Source organism: Acomys minous (assembly GCF_964271855.1).
Source record: "Acomys minous genome assembly, chromosome: 4".
Taxonomy (NCBI): Eukaryota; Metazoa; Chordata; class Mammalia; order Rodentia; family Muridae; genus Acomys; species Acomys minous.
In genome coordinates this window covers 73,097,865-73,119,097 of record NC_140486.1, presented here as the reverse complement: position 1 = coordinate 73,119,097, position 21,233 = coordinate 73,097,865, and the positions used below count along the sequence as shown (strand labels likewise).

General features: G+C 38.4%; 1 protein-coding gene across 1 annotated transcript in view; it reads right to left on the bottom strand.

The window, feature by feature from the left end:
• Nucleotides 1-20,863, bottom strand: part of ROCK1 (Rho associated coiled-coil containing protein kinase 1) — a 112,165-nt gene extending 91,302 nt beyond the window's left edge. Inside the window, exon 1 of the mRNA XM_084780709.1 lies at nt 20,557-20,863. Within this exon, the coding sequence (XP_084636835.1) occupies nt 20,557-20,649 (93 nt within the window). The 5' untranslated portion in view covers nt 20,650-20,863. The remainder of the gene's footprint in view (nt 1-20,556) is intronic.
• Nucleotides 20,864-21,233: the final 370 nt, after the last annotated feature.

Genomic DNA, 21,233 nt, shown 5'->3' with positions numbered 1-21,233 from the left:
TAGCACCAATTTTACATACTTTCTTCTAGGACATAGAAGAGTACTTTTAGCTCATTTTGTACAGTCAATAATAACCTGACATTATAGCCAGATGAAGTAGAAAAATACAAACCAGTATCTTTCGTGAATATGGCTATGAAGTATTAACAAGAGTAGATCAACAACATTAAACAAAACCAACCAGGCCTTACTCCAAAGATGCAAGACTTACAAGGAAACCACAGGGCGTGGCCAGACAACTCAGCGAACCAAACTGACAACCTGAGTTCAATCCACATGACCCAAATGATGGAAGGAGAAAAATGATTACCATAAGTTGTTCCATGACCTCCACACATGTGCTGAGGCATGGCACACCCACACACAAGTAAAACAAATTTGTTTTTGTTTTGTTTTGTTTGAGACAGGGTTTCTCTGTGTAACAGCCCTGGCTGTCCTGGAACTCTCTTTGTAGACCAGGCTGGACTTGGACTCACAGAGATCCACCTGCCTCTGCCTCCCCAATGCTGGGATTAAAGGCGTGGTCTACCACACCCGGTATAAAAACAAATTTTAAAAATATTTTTTAGAAAATGTAAACCACTATAGCTCAATGTTATGAATAGCTAGTTTCAAAGGAAATTAAAGACATTCTCTCTAAAATAGAGAAAAATCAGATGGTTATATTAATAGACACAAACAATGCATTGGAAAGGATCCAATACTCAGACGTTCAGAAAACTATAGGTGACTTTCTTAACTTGATAAAGCATAATTAAAAAAAGAAACCTATGTTCACACAAATGCATTCTCTCAAATATCAAGAGTGAGTCATTTCTGTCAGCACAGTTCTGAAACTTGTAGCCAGTTCAATATGGCAATAAAGGGAATAAAAGGCAAACAGACTAAAAAAGAATTAAGCTATTTATACTTACAGGTGACACAAACAATACTCAAAATCAGTGGATACAGAAGATTAATATGCAAAACCTAACTGTACTTCTAAATATTAACAATGAATATTTGAAAATGAAAATTGCAATGTCAATTATCTATCTGGTCACATAAAAAGGGACTACTTTGGTATTATTTAAAAAATAATTTTTAAAAATTAAAAAAACAAAACATATACATGGTTTATTCTAAAAACTACAAAACACCAAGAGAATAAATTTTTAGATAAATAAATGAAAAGATAACCATGGTATTCATAGATCAAAGAGGAAACAGACTCCAGTGCTCCCAACATAGGAATGATACAGAGCTGATGCAATTCCTACAAAATCCTAACAAGTGTTTTTACAGATACGGTCACATATTTAAATTAATATGAAAAGGCAAAAAAAAACCCCATAAAGTAGCAATATAATTTTGAAACCACTATAGCCAACTTTGAGAACCATTACATGGCCATAATAATCAAGACCCTATACTATTCATAGAAGGACAAAACTGTAAAATAGATCACAGTCCAGGAAACACCAGAAAAAGACCAATGACGCATAGCCAAATAATTCTGCAGAAAAGCAATTCAATGGATAACTCTGGATCAGTGATACATAACCACAAGTAAAATGAACTTAAACTTAAACTTCACAATGTATATTAACTCACTGATTTAAATGTTAAATTAAACCTTTCAGGGAAGCGGGAGGGAGAAACACGGTAAATTCTTTGAGATCAGCTGGGTGCAGTGGTGCATACTTGTAATCCCAGCAAGCAGATCTCAGTGAGTTTGAGGCCACCTGGTCTACAAAGCGGGTCCAAGACCGCCAAGGCTACACAGAGAAACCCTGTCTCAAAACAAACAAACAAACAAACAAACAGAACAGAACAGAAAAGACTTTGAGACCTACAGCTTAGTGGAGACATCTTAGACATCACAAAAAATATGACTCATAGAAAGAAAAATCAAAACCAATACACCAGTCTTAATCAAGATTAACTCTGCCCTTCCAAACACCCAAACTGCAGGTTTTTAAAAAGTGATTTGAAGCTGGGAGGCAGGCGGCAGGAGGTAGGAGGCAGGGGCATTTGGTGAGTTCGAGGCCAGCCTGGTCTACAGGAAAAATTCCACAACAGCCAAAGCTACACAGAAAAATCCTGTCTTGGGGGAGGAAATAAAAGGTGATTTGAAGGAGGAAATAGGAAAGGAGAGGCTTTAATTAGGGAGAGAGAAGATAAATGCAGGGGGAAAAAAAGAGGAAGAAGGTAAAATAACAGTAAAGGTATCTGGAAAAAAAGTCATAAGGAATCATATTATCTATATACCTAAAATTACTTGTAGTACATGTATATGTATATGTATGTACACACACACACACACACACACACACACACAATTTAAATTTAAAAATTTCCCATCTGGAGTGACAATTCCCCTCACAAGAGCAGTAGACTATCTAACAAAACCCCCTGTACCACGCATGAGAAGGCCACTTTCATTCATCAGGGTTGTCCAAGAGACTCCCAAAACATAAACTACTGCTGTTGCCTCTGGTTACCTTCTAGGGATTAAAATTAAGTCCTTACTGCTGAAAATACTATGTACTTCAGACACAAGCCTCAATGGATCCTGGCCTCATCCCTGAGGACTAACTTGTTATCAGAAGGTGCCACAAGATTCCAAAGGAGGGAAGTAGCAAATAGTCCTAGCCAGATGTGATGCCTATGAATCAGCACGGCACAATAATCCTATGGGTGCAATAGTGGCATGGTATCTCGGTGATAACAAACAGCTCTCTAATTGGACTTAAGGTATGCTCAACAAGAAGAAAGCTATGCCTGGCACTGGAAACCTAGCCAACTACTTGGGGCTAGTGAAATCATGGGTCTTGAAAGGAAAAACCTATAACCTCCACTTTACTAAATGACCATAATTCCTAACTATATTTTAAATATTTATACTTATACCCACAGATAAGTATAGGTCTCACTACACCCATTTCCTCTCCTCTGTCCTGTCTCTAAGTGATCTTCTTCTTGATTAATTACTGATGTTGGAAGGCTCAGTCCACTGTGGGCAGTGCCACACCTGGGCAGGTAGTCCTGGGAGCTGTAAGAAAATGAGTTTAGAGAGCAAGCCAGGAAGCAAGAGTTCCTCCATGGCCCGGCTTCAGTTCCTTGCTCTGTTTTGACTTCCCTCACTAATGGACAATAAACTCTAGGCTAGAACAAACCCTTTCCTTTTCAAGTGGCTTTTGGTCATAGTTTTATCACAGCAATAGAAAGCCAACTAAGATACTTCCTATCTTATTTTACCTAAACTTGGCAACGTTACTATTATTTAAAATTGAAAGGTATGCATAATGGTGTCATTAATCAGCAACCCACAACTATTCACCACACCACGCTTCACACTTCATAGCTTATACTGTCTAGTAACACCTACTTTCCAGACACTGCAAATCCATGTTTAGTAGGCAGTCTGTGGGGGGTGGGGGGAGCACCGAGCAGAGCAGAGCAGAGCAGAGGAGAGGAGAGCAGAGGAGAGCAGAGGAGAGAGGAGAGGGAAATGAATGAATACACCTAGGTGTTTAAAGATCTATCTGTCTTGCCCAGGATAAACTGGAGAACTGACCAGGTTACTAGAAGCCATGATCCGCCTGAATTTGAATCTGCAGGGTATTATATACAATATCTCTTCAACAATAACATTCATGATCCACAGCTTATATCAGAGAAACAAATGATGTCAAAAAACTATAGCAAGGAAAACCATTACTCAAGTTAACAGGAAATTCATCCACAGAGCAGTCAAAGGCTAGTGATGGCAGAATTCCTAAGTCTACAGTACAGAAGACAAGTTCTCCAGACAACAAAATTACCCCTATGGATTATCTGCAAACATCCTTCCAATCTTTGCTTGCTCCTACATTCAATTTACAGCAGTGGCAGCCTGATGTCAATCATTTGGAAACCCAGAACAAAGTGAGTAGCTGAGCCTCAGCACACTCCTCCAATTCTATTTGCCAATTCCCAGAATAGACACTCAAGTTACCTCAATCTAGATGTTTACTGGTTGTGTCCACACCCAACATTGTAGCTCTTGTTATCTGTGAAATAGCTTTATTGGAGCTATAGTTCCTTGATGTCCTCTTCAAGGAACAGAAATTAATAGAAGTACAAAACCGTTTCCATGGAGCTGCTTTGCACTGAGTTAATGCACTGGAGACAACGCTCATATCCACATTCCAGGTGCATGTGGCTTTCAAAGTAATCATGCTAATAAACAGCTGTCTGTTTCTTTAAAATGTTAAGGCATAGCCACTGCATCTCTTCCCCTGAATTCTCTTCTGCTGCTTCTATAGGCAGCTTAGTTCTCAGTAGACAATTATCTTAACCTTATAATATAATTCAGGTTCAGACAATGATCTCATGTTTACTCCTCATCTCATCATAGTCTTCAAAAAATGTTTTTATTTAATATTTTACATGTGTGGGGGCATGGGATATACTTGAAGGTCAGAAGACATTTTATGGGAGTCAGTTCTCTCTACCATGGACTTTAGGGATTACGCTCAGGTAACCAGGCTGACCCATTTTACCAGTTCCTTGTCCGGTCAAATTTGTGACTATAGCTTCTAAGATAAAACATCACAGGACTTAGTTTCATAACCCTGTCAATAAATATCTGTTAAGGTCTTTTCCTTACAGCTTTGTATATCTCCTTGCCATTCACATTTTGTTGTTGTTGTTGTTTAGTTTTTCGAGAAAAGGTCTCTCTGCGTATCCTTAGCTGTCCTAGCCTCGCTTTGTAGACCAGGCTGACCTCGAGCTCACATCGATTCACTTGTCTCTGCCTCCCGAGTGCTGGGATTAAAGGTGTGCGCTACCATGCCCAGCTCGCCATTCACATTTTAATAGGTATCTACATTTTATTTTTGTTTCATTTAAAGTTTCTTTTACTGCATTCTGTGCACCAAATATTCTCTCCTACTCCCTACAGGAATACTTATCTTTGAGGCACATTTAATTGTTATATTCATCCTGATATACTACATAGTAAACATCACCAAGTCTGCCACTTACTAGGCACCTTTTTCTGAGGTGTAATTGTATTCAAATATGGCAATAATATGCTTCACTTAGTCCACAGACTATTATAAATATTAAATAAATGTGCCAAATCTTAAAATAAGGATTACTTGTAGTGACATTGGAATTTTCATTTCATGAACACAGAAATATTTTAAGTATATGTGTTTTGTTTACAGATGTGGGGATATGGGGCTGCTCTCCAGGAGCTGACTATTACTTGCCTCATGCTCTAGCAGAAGTGTGATTTTGCCAGCAGCAGATAGTTGCTGTGATTGTGTGACCTTTAGAATTCTGGGGACTTTTGAGAGGGTATATAAATGCTATGGCCCCATAGGCATCGGTGGTTGTTGGTCATTCAGGGAGGTTGTTGGTTGGCTATTGTTTGTCAGTTTGTTAAGTAGTAATGCCCAAAGAAGAAACAACAAGAAGAAATTATATATCCTGATGGCAAAAACCAAACTTGCCCCAAGGAACATGGCACTCTTAATCAGCAGGAAGTAGTCTGACAACAATGTTCACCATGCCCTCCCTTCCTAACTTCTAACTTTAGTCAGGGATCCTTTCCTCTCTTACCTAGTGTTAGATGGGGAGAAGAAAGGGGGTAGAGAAGGGTGGAAGAAAGAAGAGCCCATAAAGTAGTGAACACCAGTTACAACTACTAGCTGTGATCTCTCATCTGAAATTCAGAAACATGACGGGGGATTACTACTCCAAAAAACAAGCGACACATCTATGAACAAGATCATCAGATAGCTGCCTGCGTGAGCTTACCTGGAGAACATTAGTGTCACAAATATAATAGCTCAGAATCCAAGGTCTTAAAACAGCCTAAATAAGTTTTCATTGAAGAAAAAATTGTCAAATTTCTGATCACTTGATTTTGTGAAAATATTTGTTCTTATATATAGTAAACTATTCTTGTATAGCTTTTTCACATTAAATAATTCCATAGACACAAAAATCAATGAACAAATATAATAAAGAAAACAAGTCCTTTTCTTATGGCAGGCAAAGAAACAGGAATTGAAGAAATTTAATAAAGGATCATTTTATTCAGATTTGATATAAAATTTGACACACATACCCAAAATGATCCAGGGACCAGCTAGAGGACTCAGCAGATGAAAGTGCTTGCTACCAAGACTGGTACCTAATTTTCAGCCCTGGAATCCACACAGTGGGAGACAACTGACTTCTGCCAAAACACATCCATATACATAATCACAAGCATGAGCATGTGCAGGCACAAACTTAAAAAAAAAAAATCTTAAATGGGACTTTTCCTATTTATTCTTACTTTGATTTCCTACCAGTAGTTTCCCAAAAGAGATACAGGAGGCATAATATCTACCAACCCATACACACAAACCCTACTAAGAATGCAAAATCCACCACACTACCTCTGTGGAAGCTGGTTTTGACATGGTATATGTATGTGGTTCTGAGGTAGTTGATCAATGAACAAGCATTTGGAAATCCTTCACCATGTCATTCAAAACTAATGATCACAGCAAAGCAGCATCCCAGTTAGTAGTTTTTAATTCAGTCCTTGGATCTAATTAAAAATACTCTAATGTCAGAAGAGAAAGTAACAAGCCTGTTATTTTCACTAAGATAATAATCTAAAACTGTAAAAGCAACAAGAGGTTAGTAACTTCTACTTAGTAAGGTTATAGATGGTATGAGAGATGCATCTGAATAGGGTACTGCCAGCAGGCCAGTCAGCAACCTCCAACAGCAAGATAAACTCTCAGAGGTAAAAACCCTTGGCAGCCAGGCCAGAAGAATATGTGACACATTAATAAAGGGGGCCAAAAACCAACTACTTACCCGGTTGCTCTACTGTTCTTGTGAGGTTTCAAACACTGCTACAAAAAAATGTCAAGCGCTTATTCTCGTGACAACCTATAAAGTACATTTTTCTTAACTCCACTCAGTTTAAAAGAGTTTAAGTTACGTAGCCAACATCTAAGAATATATGATGAACATCTATATTGTTGTCATTTTCCTAGAAACTGGACACTCCCAGAGTTCTCATGTGATCCTCAGCATAACTGATTAGTTAAGCGGGCAACCAACTTTATAACCAATCAATTTTTCTTTCTGAGATCTAGACTTGACAGTCAATGATTTAGTGGTCAAAGACACTGTAGTACTCTTAGCAGCAGTATTTTCCTATGTGACTAGGAAGAAATGATGCCAATATAAAGATAGAGTGAGAGAAGAGAGAGAAGGATCTACTCAATCTTCACATTTAATCACATCAGTTTTCTCTCAGTCTATAAATTCATTTTGCATGCAAAAATTTAAGCTGAGTTCTATTACCTACAATCCAATTCAGAGGAGGAAAAAAAAAAAGAAAACAAGTGTGTGTGTACACACACACCTGTAGAGGCATGTGGATCTCTGTGAGTATGAGGTCAACCTGGTCTACAATGGGAGTCCAGGAGAGAAGCCTTATCTCGAAAAACAAAAACAAACAAAAAATATAGTATTGATTACAACTGGCAAACTGCTAGACTAGTCCATTAGTCCAAGAATGTTGCATTAAAATTTAGACTTGGATGGAAGAAACAGTAACAGAAAGCAAAGACCATAATCAAGGAACATTTAAAATTAAGTACCCAGCCAGCATAGTAGCTCAGCTCCTTCATACCAGCACTCAGGAGGCAGAGGCGGACAGCTAGAGCTCATGAACTCCCAGCTACACTGGCCTCTATCGAGATCGCAGAAGAGTAACTATTGATACTTGTTCATTTCATCTGCATAATTAAAACCTATGAAGTATTATCACGATCCTCAAGTTTACAAACTATATATCTTCAGGCCCAATTAAGTTAGATAATTTGCCCAAGATAATAAACTAATAAAAAGCTGAACTGTAGAATGGGGAGGTAAACAATAATTCACTTAATCAACCCAAGTTCTTTTCCACAGGACACAATAATGAAGATACTAACAACAAGGATGGTGACAATGATAGCCAATACTGACTCGCCATCAGGCACTTTCTAGGCATTACCCTTTCTAACATTCCTAGGAGTCCTAAGAAAAAACTATGCTTACTCTTACTTGAAGATGATGTGCTTGAATCTTAAAACTATTCATAAGAAATGTGCCCAAATCACCAGGCTAATAAGTGGCTAATCGTGTTGGTTTCAGAACCTGCACCAGAACTCATGCTTTCACTCACTGTTCAACTAGGAACCTATTACAACTGAGTAAAGGAAACAGATGTAGGATGAGGAGTAACCTCCCTTGCTGCTTTTACTGCCTTACTGTATTTTACTATAGAAAGGGGACTAAAGTCCTAATATATAAAGAGCCCCTAAAATGCAGAAGAAAATGTTGTAAAGCTAGACAAAAATAAGTAGAAACTCAAGAGTTCTTAAAAATATGGACCATAGCTAGGCATGGTGGTGCACACCTTTAATCCCAGCACCCCGGAGGCAAATCGCAGCAAGTTCAAGGCCAGCCTGGTCTACAAAGTGAGACTTGGACAGCCAAGGCTATACAGAGAAACCCTGTCTCAAAAAACTGAAAACCAAAAAACAAACAAACAAACAAACAACAAAACCCAGAAAGGACCATAAAAATATGGAAAAATGGGCCTAGAGAGGTGGCTTAGCAGTTAAGAGCACCTCCTGAGGACCCTGGTTGAGTTCCCAGCAACCACATGGTCACTCACAACCCTCTAACTCCAGTTTCAGAAAACCAACCTCTTCTAACCTGAGGACAGCAGACATGCAAGTGGTACATATGCATACACACAAGCAAAAAACACACACACACATAAATTATTTATATATATATATATATCTATAGATAGATAGATAGATAGGTATAGATAGATATAGATATATCTTACTTGTAAGAGAAAAGGAAATTAAAAATAGACTAAGATACTACTCCTCACCTACTAAAGAAATATACTATTGGTAAGGACAATAATCTCACTTCTACTACGGGAATAGCATCATTCCTAGAAGACAGACTCCTAAAATAATGAGCGAAACTTTATGTATGTATATACCTCCAACCCTGCAATCTTACTTCTAGAAATAAACTTTTAAAGACACTCTGGATTATGAGACTGAATCATTCCTTATGTAGAAATCTTCTGAGGGAGCAAGAGACAGGTGTTCATCTGTCACACAAAGAAAGTAGCATTAGCCAGGTGGTGGTGGCACACGCCTTTAATCCCAGCACTCGGGAGGCAGAGGCAGGTGGATCGCTGTAAATTCAAGGCCAGCCTGGTCTACAAAGTTAGTCCAGGAAAGCCAAGGCTACACAGAGAAACCTTGTCTCAAAAAACCAAAAAAAAAAAAAAAAAAAAAAAAAAAACCAAAAAAAAAAAAGAAAGAAAAAAAAAAAAAAGAAAGTAGCATTATTCCAGCAGCACCCATTCTTGTTTAAGCTTGTGCAAGCTGTTACTGGCTTTTAGGTTAAGTTATAGGTAACCGATACTGAATTTACAGCACAAGCAGGACAGAAAGGGCAATGTGTTTTACGCACATAAATGAAAGAATGGTCTACTCTTATTCCACGAAGAATTTAAAGTTGGAAGTCAAACACCCTGTATTCCAAGTAAGTGTTTCAAATATTCTCTTTCAAAGTGTTGGGCCACTTGGAACTATGAGTCTATCCTGAAATGTACTATTTAATATAGCACTGAATAAGTGATCTAAATTGTCACTGGACAAGTGATCAACTAATAACTCTATCAGTAATGTTGCATAAGCCCACATATATATGTATGTATATGTATGTGTATATATGTTATGACAATGGCAAGATAAGACTTATATACAATATTACTAACATCAAAAACTTAACACAGTATTCACTGATAAGAGACTGAAGAAACAACATCTACAAAGTAGAGCACTGTGCAGTTACAAAAAAGAATGAAGAACTCCATTCCACAGTTTGATATAAGCTATTTTTAGGAGTCAGAAAGGGGTAGAAATATGAATATAAACTTATAGATACATGTATTTGTCTTTATTTGTAAAAAGAAAGGCTAAGATTAATTTTTAAAGCATAAAAATAGGGGGCTAAAGAGATGGTTAAGGTTAAGAGTACCTGTTGCTCTTCCAGGAAATCCACATTCAGTTGCTAGCACCCACATGGTGGCTCACAACCATCTATTTCTAGTTCCAACACCCTCTGGTCTCCATGAGCACCATGCATGCATAGGGTGCACTGCCATACATGCAAGCAAAACAAACATATAAAATAAAAATAAACCTAAATAATTTTAAATAAAATGAAAGCCTAAAAAGAAGTAAGAAAAAACAGATGACATATACAAATGAGAATTTATCAACTGTACCTTGAAATCAGAGGAGGGGATGGAAAGGAGAAAAAAAAGAATAAATTCCTAAATACTGAAAACAACTTACATTGAAATAACCTAGTAACAGTAAGCTGCTTAAAATTCAAAAATAAAATAGCCCTACTGACCAAATAAGGACAAGAAACAACTGTACGCCAGCAGCAATGAGAATTCAAAACATCAAAAGAAAATTTCTTGGAATAATTGCTAATTTTCAAGCCCGAGACAAGAAACCTGCAAGATGAGCCTCAGCACCTTATGGGGGAAAAATGGGGGGTTCTGTCAAAAATTATTAGGATCACATATAAACATGAGAACTGACATCAAGGATTCCCATCAGTCAAAAACAGGTCACACTGTCCAGTCAGTTGGACAGCTCATCAGGGAAGGATGCTGCCCACTAAGCCTGGCAACCTGAGTTTCATTTCTGCAACCCACATGGTAGAGGGGGAAAATGCACCTCTAGTAGCTTTTCAGGCAACGAAAGACCACGAGAGACTATAGGGCTGAGGAGGAGGCTAAGAGGCATCCCCTGGGCTCCTTTATTGTCAACTGCTGTATGAAAAATGCTTGTTTCTATTTGAAACGTGTGGCCCTCCCTTTCCATGGAGCGTCCTCCCCAGCTTCTCTCTGCTGCCCTCCCTTCAGTCCCTGAGATAGTGACAGGTGAAGTCCCAGGGGTACTGCATCATCACCTCACTGAAGGGTTTCCTTGAATATCACCTTCCCTTTGTAACATTTTGTCTGTGCCAAGCCTATCACAGTAAGACTCCAAAAACACCTTCCTCTGCAAAGTAGCAATTAAAAGTTGAAGCACTCATCCTTTGTATCATGATCAGTATTTCAAAGTTAAACAGCCACAGGTTATATGACAAGTCCTTGACTCAACAGAATTAGTTAATAAATGTGAAAGGAATAAAAAATTATACATTTTTCTTGCTGTAATACAAAAGAAAACAAAACCATCTATGGAAATATTTACTAAAAAGTCCAACACAGTTAATCCAAGGTTTCAGATATATCAATTTACCCAAGAAATACAGTAGGTATAGGAATGGAAAATTCCAGATGATAAAACAGATACAAGATACAGTATTGCCCCGATGGTCTCTTCAAAAAGACTTAGATGACGGATGAAAAGTTGAGATAAGGAGATTCTATATTTAAAAATCTTTTTAAAAAACAAATCAAACCAAGCCAGTAACATGTACTGGCTGTTTAGTTTGCACAGACCCGGCTTTTTTTTTTAAAAAATAAAGTAATGATTAAAAACAAAACAAAATCATTTTAGATACTCAAGAGAAATATAAACATAAACTGGAAATTAATGATAATAGGGAGTGTTTGTGTTAGATACAATAAGTCATTGTGGTGGTAAGAACATGTCCTCTGTTTTGTTTTTTAAGAGATACTAAAGCATCTTAAGGATGAAATAACAATACATAGAATTTAACACATTGTGGTAAGAAAAGGGTGAATGATAAACAGATGAAGCATCACAAATTCTGGGAAATGAGAACCCTGAGCAACAGGGGTGGGTATGCAACTTTACTTCTGTATGTTTGAAACTCTTCATTATAAAATTACCAAAGTTCCTCAAATAAATCTGATTCAGAAAGTCCACAGACATATATAAAACATATACACTCAGACAGCTTTAGCACATGTCTTTAAATATATCCCATACCTTAAAGTAAAAGCAAGGGTCATATATATCCTATCTCCCCTTCAAGCCTTGCCCCAACACTTAGTGTGATAGACTTTAGTATCTTTTTCCTACAATTATGAATTCCATGAAAATATGACCTATGTTTGTTTTTAACTCACCATGGTGTCCCCACTGCCTTTTACAGTTCCAAGCACAGAGTACATACCAAATAAATATTATTGAGTAAATGAATGACAGCAAAAAGGAAAAGGAGTTAACATGATGCATCGTTCCAAAGTTAGTATCAGACAACAATCTCAGAAAACATCAATCTCCTGCCAAAAGTTAGTACAGGAAGTATTGCTAGAGGTTAGCCAACCTTTTAAAGAAAGTAAAGAAGAACAAACCTCTTGCCTCTCTAGAATATCAGACTTTAATTTGCGTACCTAGCCTCCTTCTAACCATTTAGCAATTATAAGAAAAGTACACTTTATATTTCATAATCCCAAACAGAAAAGGGCTACATTTTAGAAAAATAAAATACATACACATATTTTATGTCTTGGCACACTGTATTGTAATTTAAGATAGGACCTGTAGTAGCCCGGGCTAACCTTAAACTCACAATATAGCTGAGGATGACTTTGAACTCCTGATCCTCCTGCCTGTACCTCCTAAATGCTGAGATCACAAGTTGGTACCAACACTCAGGGCTCACACATATATTATACTGGATATAAAAGCAAGTATCTTGATTATCATTTCTGTTCAAAATGCACAAACCCTAGAGCAGCAGTTCTCAACATGTGGGTCATGACCCCTTTGGGGAGTGTTGAACAATCCTTTCACAGGAGTTGCCTAAGACCACGGAAAACATATTACAACTAGTAAGTAGTACAAAAATAACTTTATGGTTGGAAGCCACCACAACATGAGGAACTGTATTAACAGGTCACAGCATTAGGAGGGTTGGAGAACCGGTACTCTCGAGTTATAAAAGTTACAAAATACAAAACCAAGTGCCAAATAGAACAATTAAAAATTAGTTTAGGAATTACTTCCAAAAACAGCATAGCCCAAAGATATTTCCTATAGTTGTACTTCTAGCCCACTACATTTAAATCTATAAATTTTATTGCTTAAGTAACAAACCAATGATAAATCTTCAAAATGTTTAGACTTATTTTATGCGTATGACTGTTTTGCCTGCACATATGTATATGTACCACGCATGTGCCTGGTGCCCTTGGAGGTCAGAAAAGGGCATCAGGTCACTTGGAACTGGAGTTACAGATGGTTATGAACCACAATTTGAATGCTAGGAACTAAAACTGGCTCTTCTCCAAGAGCAACAGGTGCTCTTGAAACTGCTAACTCCAGCCCCAAAGATAATGTAAAAAACTATGACTTAGACTGCACAGATACAAAGCTCATAAATAACTATCTGACCCAACTCTTTATCATTCTACAAAAAGTAGCTGACAAGAAAAAAATTTTTAGTTGGTTACAAGGAGTTAATAAATAACAAGACTATGAGAATGCTTTGAACGTTCAGTCCAGTGTTCTCTTCACTACCATCATGCCAACAGCATCGTTTGTTTTTTAATTATCATTTCCTGTTATAAATTACAGTACTATCTAGATGTTCACCTTTAAAAAAAAAGTACACTGACTTATTTTGTACGTGTAGTTGTGGTCATTTGAGTAAGAATGCCTCCATAGACTCATGTACTTGAATGCCTAAGCCGTCAGGGAGTGGCACTATTTGTGAAGAATTAAGAGGTATGGCCTAGCTGGAAGAAGTAGTGCCACTTGGGGTGAGTTTTGAGGTCTCAAAAGCCCATATGACAGACCCAGACTCCCTCCCCTGCCTGCCTCTGAGACTGTAAGCACGGCCCTAGTTAGATGCTGCCATGGCCACGGGTCTCCTCATGCACTATGGTAGTGACTAAGACAGTATGTGTGCGCAGGCACACATAACACATGCGGAAGTCAGAAGACAACTACGACAAGTCAATCTCTCCTTCCATCACGTGGGCCCCAAGGATGTAGCTGAGGCTGTTCCTTTAAATGACAAGCAGCTATGCATCTCTTCTTACACATAAACATGTGTGCTATAAACAGCTATGCTGTGGCCTTCAACTAACCACATGGTTCTTTTTTGTGTGAGTATGGGAATAGGAAAGTGATACTAGTGGATCTTTCCATTTCCTGATATATAACCTCATCTGTAATTTCCACTATAGAATCTGTAGTTTTCACTGTCTGTATACCAAAATTTATAACCATGACATAAAACTGAACAACAATATTATAAAGGCTAATTAACTTAAATCTTATATGCAGCTCCCTTTTCTGAGTTAAAAACATCTGAAGCAGATTTAATGAATGACCCAATTCATGTCTTGCCTGTCACTGTGATCCACTTCTCTGTACACCCATAGTGTTCTTGTGGTGCAAGAGGGCCCCTTACAGAAGACATACTCAAAGTACAGAGGAGACACATAAAAAGAGAAGATAATATCTAAATCCTAATTAACTCCCATCTGCCTTTCATACTAACCTAAAACCTTAGTAAAATTTAGTATTGTCTTAGTATATTCTGTGGCTGTGAAGAGACACCATGACCACATCAACTCTTATAAAAGAAAGCATTTATTGGGGCTTGCTTACAGTTTCAGTGGTTTAGTCCATCATCCTCAAGGTGGGGAGCATGGGAAGAGGCTGGCAGATATGGATACAAAGGCAGCAGGAAGATAGAGAGTCTCTGCATTTAGAATGGGCTTTTTGAAACCTCAAAGCCCACCCCCAGTGGCACACTCCTCCAACAAGGCCACACCTCCTAATCCCACTAATGGTGTCAAGTAGCACCATTCCTTAATACAGGGCCATTCCTAGTCAAACAACCACAAATATATTTTAAATCCTGACTACAGGGCACATTTGTCATGAATGTGCAAGGTCCTGGGCTTAATGCCCATAACTCCAAAATAAAACATGACTAAGTAAACAGTTTTCAAAAACCCCTCCTCTAAATGTCTATATTTTTAGTTATATTTGGTTTGGTTGTTTCAATATCTGGATTATAGCCTTAAGTGTCAGGTAAATTACTCTGTACTTGAAGAAGACAATGTACCAGTAACACTACAATAGGACAATAATGGTACCAATTATCAGGCTACTAACCATCATAAACTACGATAATTTATATTATTTAATTCTCTAACAAACTAGTTCAATAACCTCTCATTTTCTTGAGGCTAAAATGAGCTTTCAGAGGTTACAATAACTCTCTTAAAATCCTCCAGCTCACACACGACAAGGCCTAGATTTGAAGTCATATTTAGATCTACAAAAACATTTATGTGTAAGTGAAATAGACTAATTTTTTTTAATATCCTAGCTATAAACTAACAATCAGAACATCAGAACAGTCTAGTCTAAACTATGCATGCTTCCAAAACTGAAGCAAGAATTTCACTGCTTGAAGCCAGGAGTTCTTGGGGGCTACCTTCAGCATCATAGTGAGAACCTGTGGTTAGAGTAAGAACGCTCCCCGTAGGCTCACATATTTGAATGCTCTTAATCATAAGGAAGTGGCATTATTTGAGAAAGGTTAGTAAGTGTGGCCTTGCTGGAGGAAGTATGTTTTCAAAGCCCAAGCCAAGCTCAGTGTCTATGTGTGTGTGTCTTCTGCTTGCAGATCAGGATGTAGCTCTCAGCTGATTATGGACTAAGCCTCTGAAACTATAAGCAAGCCCCAATTAAATGCTTTCTTTTATAAAAATTGCCTTGGTCGTGGTGTCTCTTCACAGTTATAGAACAGTGACTAAGACAGAGCCCCATCTCTTTAAAACAAAAAACAAACACAAACAAACAAAAAAGGTCAAGGAAAAAGGTTTGATCCAAATCAATCATATGTCCTACTAGTACCCATAAACTTAAAATCATGAGCAGTAATAGGCACACAGCTCTGGACAACAGAAGACACATAGCTTTGAACATTAGCAGGCATACAGCTATGAACCAGTAGGCACTGAGGTACAAAGAATATTAGGTTTTATTCACTCTGCCAACAGCAGCATATTCTCAAATGTGATTAATCCAACTGGTAAAGGGATGGAGATTATGCAGCAATCTACTCAGTCTTTTTTAAGAACTCAAATGCAAACTAGTACTGCCAAAAGCAAAATGTCCTGTTGCGTGATGGAAATAGTAGTGATACTAACAACACAAATATCTTATTTCAGAATATAAGAAATTTGGGTCATAATATGCTATACAAACAGAGATGCCTAAAAGACAGTTGAATATTTAAGATTTGGAATAAATAAAAGAATAAAGGGCAAATGAGGTTATTCAATCAATAAAGATACTTGCACCGCAAGCCTCGCAACCTGAGTTACTTCCTCAGCAACCACAAAAAGGTGAACTAAAAGAACCAACTCCACAAAATTTGTCTTCTGACATCCATAGCACAGACACACAGATACACACACAATTAATGAATATATAAATAAAAGTATTTGTAGATAATGGAGAGACTGGTAAGTAACCGATGCTTCTAGTTTGGAATGAATTATCTATTATATTAAAGGCAAAGAAAAAAGATAAATATGCAATGAAAAGATAGGGAAAGTACTAGTTAAAAATACAGAAAAGAAGCCAGGAGCTGTGGTACACACTTGTAATCACAGCACTCAGAGAGGCAGAAGCAGGCAGATCTTTGTGATTTTGAGGCCAGTCTGGTCTACAAAATGAGTCCAGGACAGCCAAGGCTACAGAGAAACCCTGTCTACAAACAAACAAACAAACAAACAACAAAAAAGAATACAGAAAAGATAACTTCATGGAAGAAAAATGAAAACCAGCATCCAAATACTCATTTTACATTTGCATTTCAAATTCTGAAAAAAAAAAAAAACTGAGAAAAAGTAGTAACAAATATGGACTAAGGGACACACCAGTGCTAAAATGCTGTAAGTAATATGGTTTCCTTCCCCTTCATCTACCCACACATCTTACACTTCACCAGTTAGAAGAAAACTGAAAAGAAAGTCAGGCCCTTGAAGAAATGGTTGCACAGCTTCTTATTGGCATTTCTTCCAGGTATATTGATAGTATTATTACTGCTTCATATCCACACACACCCCCCAAAAATAGTGGGTTTTTTTTTTCTGGGTATAGTTAGATTTAAAGACATTTGTCAACAAACTATTGTGAAACCACAAAGTTTCAAAGCTTTTATTACTGAAGAGTGGTTCTAGAAGCAAACAATACCACTACCTATTAATAATGAGATTAGCCTGGCGTGGTGGCGCATGCCTTTAATTCCAGAACTTCGGAGGCAGAGGCAGGTGGATTGCTGTGAGTTCAAGGCCAGTCTGGTGTACAAAGCTACTCCAGGACAGCCAAGGCTAACACAGAGAGACCTTGTCTCAAAAAAACAAAAAATAAAAAGAAAATAAAATAAATGAGATTTTAAAAGACTAGAATGACAAGTACTACATGTGGCAAATAAATATGAACACAGTATCAGCTAAATCAGTCAGCAAGGGTAATCTAAACAGAGGCTGGAGAGAAGCTAAGAAGTCCTGCTGCTCTTGCTAAGGACATGGGTTCAGTTGCTGGTACTCAAACGGTGACTCACAGCCAGCCACCTATAACTCCAGCTCCAAGGGATCTGAGACCCCTTTTCTGGCCTCTGACAGCACCTGTATGCACATGGCACAAATATATACAAAGCTAGAGAGGCAACCAAGGTGGTTATATCTCCAATCTAAAACAAGTTCACGCTCCACACAAAACAAGAACAGACTCACTGAAAAGCACAGTGACCTGATAAGTCACTATGGACAGTAAAGTCGGTAAATGAGTGATGAATGAATGCTCAATGGCAAATAGAAAATATCGTACAAGGAAAATTCATGCTAGACACTATGAAACTGGGAAATGGAGTTCTGTTTCCAAAGAAAATTCCAATCTTTTAAAGTTCAGAGTGATTTGATAATAAGATTTCAATAGTCACTTTTGATAACGGAATTTTTAAAAGATCAAGATTGTAAGATTACAACACTGAGAAAGTAATAAAATCTGTCCATTCACTATTCATTCTCCAAACATTCCTTTAAAGTCTTATGCTCCTAATACACGGCTACCTTAACAATGAGACCTTGAGCGCTTGCTTCTTTGGCTCTTCCTCTTTACTCAACCTACATCTTTTACCCTTATCTCTATCTCTCGGGGTTATTCTTTTTCATTACATCAGTCTCAACTTGTAGTCCATGTACATGATTTTCAAATCATCATTCTTTACTGTAAATTTAATTTCACATCTCCAATAATCTACAGGCCATTTCTTCACACTCTACCCACTATCTTGTCAAATATAACATATTTAAAATACACCTATAGATCTATTCTTCTCGAGCAATTACCAAACCTTATTACTTTCGCCATTCTCACCATAATAAGCCAGGCTTAACATTTTTGGAAACATTTAATTAATGCTTCTCTGTTTCTCATCTCTGTCAATCAAGTTCCATCAATTCTTCCTTCCCCATTTTCATGTCCTAGCTTGTTGTTCCATCTATGTGGACTATTATGGTAATCTGATTCTCCAATCTCATTTTATCACCAGTCTTTTTCCATACAAACCTACCTTACATATAACTACTGGATTAATCACCTTCATTCATTCTGTGACAGCCCTAAATGCACTCAAATCCTACAAATCTAACCCCATCCTTCCAACTTTATCTTCTCTAAACATGTCACAGTCATGGATACATCCAACCTTTATTTATGCTATCCTCAACTCAGTAGCCAACTGATCATTAAGCATACCCTGGCACTCTCAATTTAGAACCATTTTTCCCCATCAGTTTCCATAATATAAGATGATTGATAGAAAAATACTAAATAGTCATTTGAGATTAATCAGGAGTTTTCTCAATCTGTAAACTTTTTTACTTTGTTTCTCTGTGTGTATAAGGATATTTTCCTAAGTGGATTTAATCAAAACAGTCCATGTAACATATACTTATTTCCTTGTATTCTCAACTCTATCAGATTCCTACCAAATGATGCTGTAGCAAAAGTGAAAACTACCAATTAAAAAAAAACAAAAAACAAAAAATGCTCCTAAACCTTCCTTATAATCTACTTCATAATAGGAGGAGCAAAAACCAAAACAGGATGAGCAGCTGGATGATGGAGTACTTGCCAGCATGTGCTGGGCTCAGCTGGCAGAACCACTAGCAACAACAATAAAACCTAAGAACAACAAATACTGAAAGATATATCAGATGTGGAATACATTAGATACGTATTATAATTCCTTTCACTTCAGGTATTCAATAAAAGACTTCAAATTTGTTACGCATCAACCTTGTTTCTCAGTATGAAGAACATCTATAATGTGGATGAGGCACTTCAAACGCACTACCCATATGTTCTCATTTCATAGTCAATTATGTTTAGAGCAATTGTGAAAGCTTTGGCGAGAAACCTTACACACTGACACTGTACAGGGATGTTTATAATAACTGAAATGCACACTAACTTTAATCTACAAAATTTCCTGATCCAATATGATTTTAAAATGTTATCTTTCTGAATGGCACTATTCTACTATTCTTAAGTCTCCAAAGTATGAGTGTACAAAGCTAATTCTCTGAAGTCCCCATGTCCATACAGACACTGAAATATGATTTTAGAGATCACGTGGTTTTGTTTGAACTACAAGTATTAATATATAATTTTCAGTTGTTAGTAAATGGAAAAATTCAGTTAGTAACTGTATTGCCTGTATTCAAATGCCTATTATTTACAAATAATTATGTTTGCTATCAACGAACAACTGGACACATTTTAAGGTAGGATTTTGCCTTTCTGTGACCTAAGAACTTTAGGATGTCTTTAAAGTAGCAATAATTAGTTCACCACCACCAAAACCGATTATGAAATATATTTACTAACAGTGTTTTAGAAGCCATCAACCTTGTGCTGGCCTAAGATTAGTTATCTTAGGTGTTTGCACTTAACGTTCAGCAAAGCTTCTTTAGCCTCAAGACACCTAAAATTTTATCTTAAAAATCATTTCCTCGGTCTCAATTCTCCATTGCCATTTCCAAGTCTAAACTCCAAACCCTTGGGAACTAATTCTGTGAATAAAAAGTAGATTTTTCAATACTTCTGTCAAATAAGTCGGGAAGGTTAACACTAAGTCTTTCAACAAACTGTACATTATAAACACTGACGTGTTAACGTTCTGATAGGACTCGTAATTTCTAAGTATGTTCGGCGGACTGACGACGAGCTGAATCAAAACCAGAAGTTCAGAGTAGCTAGCACAGAACCAGTGAATCTGTTAAAAAAAAAAAGGGGGGGGGGGGCTTGAACTTCATAGTTTACTGGTGCTCCAAACTTCTTGCAAAAGAGCAACCTGGCATCTTCCCAAGATGACTATGCACACCTGAGACTAGTTGCAGTTAAGTAGACTGCAAACAAGAGGAACCCCAGGCAACCCTGCGAACACAGCGGCACTCACCAGCAAACAATCTGAATTCACTTCCGATTTGGGATCCCGCAGCAGGTTGTCGATTTTTTCAAACCGAGTCTCAAAACTGTCCCCAGTCGACATGATGCTGCTACTTGTGACAATACCTTCGTACCCGCGGCGGAAAGCAAGTTCAACCAACTTCCTCCGCGGTGGGTTTGCAGCCGCGGGGCAGAGGAGCCGGAACCTCGGGGTCACCAGGTGCGCCCGGCACCCCCTCCTCCCCCTCACTGAGGGGACCTCGGCTCTCCAGACCCCAGGCTGGGGGTGACAGCGACCCGCAGCCGCTCGGACGCCCAAAGTCGCATCCCACCCGGCAGCCCCTCGCGACAGCCGACAGCGCCGTCGCCAGCAGCCCGCTCGCTCGGGCAAGGCGCCTCAGCCTAGCGGGCCCCGGCAGCCTCCGCCGTGGCGGGGGCCCAGTCCAGAGAAGGGCAGCGGCGGGAAGAGGGAGCGCAGCAGGGTGGAGACTCCCTCGGGGCAGCCAGGGAGGGCGAAGAGGAAAAGGCGAAAGCGAAGGGCGGGTGAGGAGCTGCGCCAGCTGCCGCCGCCGCCGCCGCCGCCTGGGCCCCGGGCCGCCCCGCTCCGCTCTGAGGCGCTGGAGGCGGACTAGCCCCGCATCCCCCGTCCCACTCGGCCCGGCCCGGGGTTGTCTGGCCTCGGCCAAG